Source organism: Phytophthora cinnamomi (assembly GCF_018691715.1).
Source record: "Phytophthora cinnamomi strain GKB4 chromosome Unknown Contig33, whole genome shotgun sequence".
In the NCBI taxonomy this organism is placed as follows: domain Eukaryota; phylum Oomycota; class Peronosporomycetes; order Peronosporales; family Peronosporaceae; genus Phytophthora; species Phytophthora cinnamomi.
In genome coordinates, this window is record NW_027150966.1 from 348,798 (window position 1) to 355,306 (window position 6,509).

The window sequence follows — 6,509 nt, forward strand, 5'->3', positions numbered from 1 at the left end:
CTCGTTGTTGGTGCCGTTCAACAAGCTGGAGATCAACGGCAAGGACTACTCGAACTTCAACTTCTACCTGAGCCAGTTGAGAATTCGAATTGAAATGGCGTTCGGTATCTTAGTAAACAAATGACAAAGTTTTAAGCACCCTCTCGATGCTGACTTTGTCAACGTTAAACAAGTGATTAAGGCTTGCATGAAGTTGCATAACGTCTGCATTGATGAACGAACACAAACCCAAGATGCAAGAACGAGTCAACATGCAGTTACTACGGAGTACCACAGTTCGTCCGAGAGCTGGTGCCAGGCCACCGACAACTCCGACGAGTCCAATGTTTTGCGAGCCGATGCGCAAGGACGAATTCTTGGTGATGTCGTTATGACTCAAATCCAGAACTTTGGTCTTCGTCGCCCTCACGCACGTTATATGATGCCTGGTTTTGCTGGAACCTGCAGCTACTGCAATCCATTCAATATTTCGAATTCAAGATAACTGATCTGAGCTTCCAGCATTTTGTTTTCTTCGCTACCCGTTGCTGTAGTGCCTGTCCGACGTCCGAAGCATCCTGGCAGCTCTCCACGTGTGCTCGACGCTCGTCCACGAGCTGCTGGATCACGCACCTCTTGCGGTCGAGCATAGCATACAGTGTCGTCAGCCTTTGTGCTGATTGTTGCTCTTTGATAAGCAATCCCTGTTCATTCCATGTGTCTTCTTGCGCCGCAATATTCTCGTGAGTTTCATGTTCAATGAACTCGCTCACACGGCCAAGAAACTCTGTAGTTGCCGCTGTCTGGAAACGTTTACGGCGCTTTCCGTTAACCTGCTTTCTCGTGGCCTTCCTTCGTCGAATTGTCTTCTCCTTCGGGGTACACGTTGGCAGCATAGAACTCACGCCATCCTTGGCGATGCTACCACCACCGGTCAAGATAGTATACGTTTGCACGACCACCACAGAAGCCCCAGAAATCATTGCTGACCTTGCCAGAAACCTTGCAACCAGCTTCAGCGCGTGCAAAAGTGCTACTGAGCTCTTTTCACCTGCGCTTCAGTTTTGCACAATCTTGAAGGAAGCATCGAAAACTTCAAACACAGCATCGCCGGATACTAATGTGTCGAATTCAGCTGTGTCGGTGCCAAAAACCGCTGCTACTTCACTCCAAAACGTCGTTCCGCCCTGGTCAAGCTAATCGCGACGAAGCGGATTTCCAGTCGCAAGGAACGCGTCGTAGAAGCGAGCAGAGAACAGCACATTCAATAGGAGAAACATGCAGCCTATTGTGTGCTTATCTTTCCCCGCATTTTCGCCCTATGCTCGTTTTCGCTATCGCCGGAGAAGAGATTCCACGCCGTCTTTGTCGGTGTCCCAGGCAGTGAGGATGCTGACGCGTTCGGCTTTCCTTGATTTCTTTGCAACGTTCAAATTGCGCGACGTGCACTCGAGCTTGAGCTGCTCCAGACTCCACGCATTGTAGTTGTCTGACGGCGATGGATGGATGGTGCGCTTACGCGAGTCAATCTGCACTCCTACGGTCCACTTTGCGTAAATGCGGTGGCTGAATCAGCAGTGGTGGCGGCGCTGACTGGGGTCACGTTGCCTTTGATGATCGCAGCGGCAACTTGGTGAAATGTACCACTAAAGAGGGTACAAGCGCGCGGTCCGGTCAAGAACGGCCTGGAGCGCAGACCAAAGCCATTTTGCAGCACATACCGATCCTGGTTAGGAACGGCCCTTAATATCCACACTGCGGATGGACCCCGATGACACGTCATACAGCGGCGACGAAGTCCTGGAAACATACACACATATTCCGATGTAGGTCCTGATGCGGCTTGTCTCCTCCTCTTCTGTTACCTGCCGCATCGCGGCTTCCTCGCGTGGGCGACACACTTCTCGTGGTGGTTCTCCCTTCCAACGGCCTGTGTCCGAGTGGTGAACAGTGACAACCGTAGCGTTTTCCGACCCATCGGTCAGCTCTACCTGTTCATAGGCATAGTCTTCGGCTTCCCGTTGGACTCGCTTGACGACGGCGTAGATCTGGCGGTCGGGCATGGATAGCGCACGAATGGTCGGACCGAATAGGCGGATACAACGCTTGGATAGATCGATTGAGCGCTAATCGAAAATCGATGAATGACGTAAACTAAGTTACCTCCGGTGCCCAGGAAAAGTGGGTTTCGTTTCCTTCGTGTGCTGCATCCTCACGAGCCCACTACAGCCGTTTCGAAACAACTCGCATCCTCATACACGTAGCGCGCGTGTAAGCCGCTGTCGTGAGCCAAAGTAGGCCCACGACACACTGCGTCTCAAAGGCAGTGTCCAAGTACACTGCAGACAAATTGCACCGATGGTCTCTCCTGCTGACGTTCTGATGAGGTAACCGTATAAAATGCATGATATCGTGCGCGATGTGAATGCGTGGACAGACTTGCTGTCTTGATGGGGTCCGTCGTTTGAAGACGATTGGTGCAATTTGGCAAATAACATCGTTCTTATCGCCGCGATTGGATGAGAGGTTTGTATGGCCCTGATGGTGACGGTCCAAGACGATGCGTCAACACCGCGCGAGGTATCTAAGTGCGACGAGGACGGATTGTGGGAAGGTGTTCAGGGCAGGATCTGGAAACCCGTGATCTACAAGTTCGTATTTGTGTGGTGGGTCAGATGACTTCGCTGGGCTGCTGTGGAGTTACATAAGATCAGTGGGCGATTCGTCTGAGTGGTCATGAAGAGCGACATTGAGGTTTTTGTGCGGCTTTGTCTGCACTGCGCAAGCACCTTCGGAGTCCCACCACAAGCACAGCAGCTGGGTGAAACACTGCATGCCGACCGCCCTAGCGATCTCTTCCCCTGGGAGGTCCTGTTTTGTGGGGGAGAGTGACACAAAGCAAGAATATGTATTGGCCATTAAGGATGATGTATCCAAGCTACGTTCGCGGAACTAATGGATTAGCTCGCATCGTTCGGAGTGTGTCGTACCTGGGTTAGCCATTAGAGCATTTCAAGAACAAGATAAGCAAGACACTGCGACATGCTCTTGGGGAATACTACCACTTTCTACGGCTCGTTACCTTGGACGGAACAGTGGAGGTTGTAATGCGCCAGGTGCTGCGCTGCTGTCGCACACTACTGTCTGAGTAGTGCCTGCAAACCTTGAGTGACCAAGGGTCATCGAATTTGTCTGAACAACACGTCATCACCATCACTGGGTGGTGTAGCCCATATCAGCAATGACGGGCCTGAAGGTTATGGATTCAAGCGACCCTATTCCAACCCCTGGACCAGCCAAAGTCACAACACCAGAGGAAATAAAGTCGGCACAGTGCTAGAATGTGGAACGACTTCAAAGAGCACTGCAACACATGCACAAACGAAGTGGTTGGGTGAACTGTAAAGGGGTTACATGCCCAAGTGGCTACAGTCACCTGTGGTTCTAACAGATAGGTGTCTGTTAGAAGATTACATACTTCCTCACCTCGGTGTAAGGTACACCAATGACCACATTTGAAGTGGACAACCACAATGAGTGGACCACACCCACCCAAATATTCCGTTGGTAAAAGCTGCATATTTCTACCAATCAGTTACGTGCATAATGGCGGAGCTCTGCCAGCCAGCCGCTGGCAATCCTTTGGTAGATGATATTACATTTAGGAGGAAGATCAATTTAGAAACAATACAGTTATCATTTTACCTTAAAACCGCTACTCGGTAATTTTAATTGATTTAAACCATACTCGTGGGCTCGAATATTATACTTAATTCAAATCTAACCTAACCTTACGCTTCCGCATACACGTTCGTGCACGTGTAGGCCGTAGAAGTGAGGCAAAGTAGGTCCACTACACGAACGCTATCGTAGTCAGCCGAGCCAATCATGACAAAAAGAAAGGCACTGCGATGGAGCAGTATGCCCTCGGATATTTCATCATGTATGCTGACGTGTTGCAGCACATACGAAGCAAGCTGCATTTAAAATGGTGTGGACTGCGCAACTAGTGACCACTGTGCCAAACTGGATGTTTTGTACTTCAAATCAGATGTCCGGAACGGAGGCTCATGTTAGCGATTACGTGGACAACTCATTTAACGCGATGGAGGACCAACTGCTGCGCATTGCCCACAACAGCAAGTGGAATGTGGTGGAAAGCCTCCTTCAACCTCGCTGCAACCGACAGGAGAATCGCCATGAAATCAAAGTACACTGGCGGAGATTGGACAAGCTGGAGGGCTCATGGGAACAGGTTGATGTATTGTTGCAATACGTACCAGCTGTCGTCAAAGCTTTTCGCATATACAGCAAGCTGACGCCGGTGAAGACGTCGTGCAAAGTGCTCCGTATGAAGTAGCAGCAGCAGAGCCCGACGGACGCCAGGTCGCATCTATATCTATGTGGCGAGGCAGTTTCACAAAAGTTCTCCAGCCATCTCCACTGTTGACCGGCTGTTACCATAGTGAAACGAATGTAAAAATGTAGTCTAAACGTGAACGACTAGCGTACACATTGTCTAGCACCAAAACCAACAGAGAGTTCGTTTTGCGTTGTGAGTGATAAGCGGTTGGCACACAGTAGGAATAGCCTCGGGCTCGAACCCCCTCGCTCGCAAATAAGGTCACCTTGGGAGCGCGTACACCCGTTGTGCGGCGTTCCACCAAACTCAAGATTTAATTGGTGGGGACCACATGCGGGGTGCGCCACAGGCTGATTGGACCATTTCATGTTCCAGTTGGATATCGTTCCGAACAGTTTTACGTTTCATATTAACTTTCGTTTTTAAGAGGTTGTTAATTGTTACTTCTTGAATGATTGATTGATAGCTTGCTGTGTGATTGGATTGTGTACATGTTTTGGAGCGATTGTTTCTCGAACGAAACCAATTTTCGAATTTGGTAGTGGTGCGTGAATGCTAATTTGGATTAGTCTGTGCATTTGGAACTGACCAGGGATCCGAACGAGACTTGTGGACTGGACCCTAGACCCACCGCTCAAGGGTCTGAAAGCGTAAAGCCGGATCCATATTGTGGATAACGCTCTGTTTGTATCGACTGGTGTTGGGACAACTTCCTAATAATAATCTAACCCTTCCCGGCTGTACTGACTCAGTTTAGGAAGGGACGTAAGCAGTTTTTTTTCGATTGATATTTGATAAGGAAACTCACCTAGTGGAATCCTAGACGTTCGGAGACAAACGACATCTATAGGGATTACACAATGTCGCACACCAAGTCGTTTCCCTGGGCATAGTGACTATACACCCTGGACGATCAAGGCGTTCACACGCCTCGCCTCATCTATATGGAGAATCTCTTTGAGCTGATGCTACATCGCACAGTCTTTCCTGGGATTTAGCCTAGCAGCACTAGCATAAAGTTTCGCAACGACAGCACTGAAGAGCAGTTGTACGAGTAGTTGCAAAACGAACGACCATACAGAGGGTCGAGCAAGGAGATCAAAGCAGGTAGACTGTCCTAAGCAAGAATTCAATTCATTCATTTTTTACATTTGCATTGAGCGACAGACGACACGGAGTCTTACTTGGGATGATTATAAGCAACATTGCCCGAGTGAATTTTCACAGCCCAGATTTCCCATGTAAATGGACGGAAAATGACTATTTATGGTACCCTGTTGCAACCGTCACCCAGCGTCCCGTCCACGAAAGGGAACAATTACGGTGCGACGAGTGCGCACGCACTTGAGGACGGCCTGATCCTCTTGGGTGGTGATATCGACAGCGGGTAGGCAGATAGCGGGGGCATATACAACATGCAAATGAAATGTGCAAGGGGCGTGCAAGCAAGCCGTTTGTGGGACCGCAGTGCACGCAGACGAGACGTGCCAAACGCTGGTACGAATCACGAACTGTGCACCGCGACTCCAGACAGCCAAACGCACCGCGATCACCACACTCAAGACCGCGCCGATGCCCACGAGCAACACGCCCACGAGTGCCACGCCCACGAGCGCCACACCCAACAGTAACACGCCCAACAGCAACACGCCCAGCAGCAACACGCCTAACAGCAACATGCCCACGAGTGCTACGCCAACGTGCGCCACACGCAAGAGCGCCACGCCCACGAGCACCACGAAGAGCGCCACGGCGAAGAGCGCCACGGCGAAGAGTGCCACGGCGAAGAGCGCCAAGAAGAGCGACACGGCGTAGAGCGCCAAGAAGCGCACCGCGAGCACCACGGCCAAGAGCACCACACGCCACGCCCATGTGCGCCGCGGGCGCCACAGCAAAGAGCACCACGGCCAAGGGCGACACGGTGAGCGCCACGAATAGCGCCGCGGTGAAGGGTGCGAGCGTCGTTACAAATGCCACGGCGAGCAGCTCTGAGGTGCCGACCACGTGTAACGACAGCAGCACCAGCGCTGGTAGCTTTATGTCAGCTTCACCTACGAAGCTGATGGGTGAACTTTGGAATTTGGATATATCACGTCGGCTGGTTTCTTGGATGAGGATGAGGTGGGCATAGTTCGGAGGGAAATTGAGCGGATTCCAAACGCTTCGC

At 51.0% G+C, this 6,509-nt stretch overlaps 1 protein-coding gene across 1 annotated transcript; it reads right to left on the reverse strand.

The window, feature by feature from the left end:
- Nucleotides 1-1,516: 1,516 nt before the first annotated feature.
- On the reverse strand, nucleotides 1,517-6,237 carry IUM83_04303 (uncharacterized protein; the record flags this gene model as incomplete). The annotated part of the gene is made up of 4 exons (XM_067928368.1): nucleotides 1,517-1,625; nucleotides 1,701-1,721; nucleotides 1,792-2,105; nucleotides 5,887-6,237. The coding sequence occupies 4 exons, from the start codon at nucleotides 6,235-6,237 to the stop codon at nucleotides 1,517-1,519; spliced, it is 795 nt and encodes a 264-aa protein (XP_067792801.1).
- Between the last annotated feature and the right edge of the window lie 272 nt (nucleotides 6,238-6,509).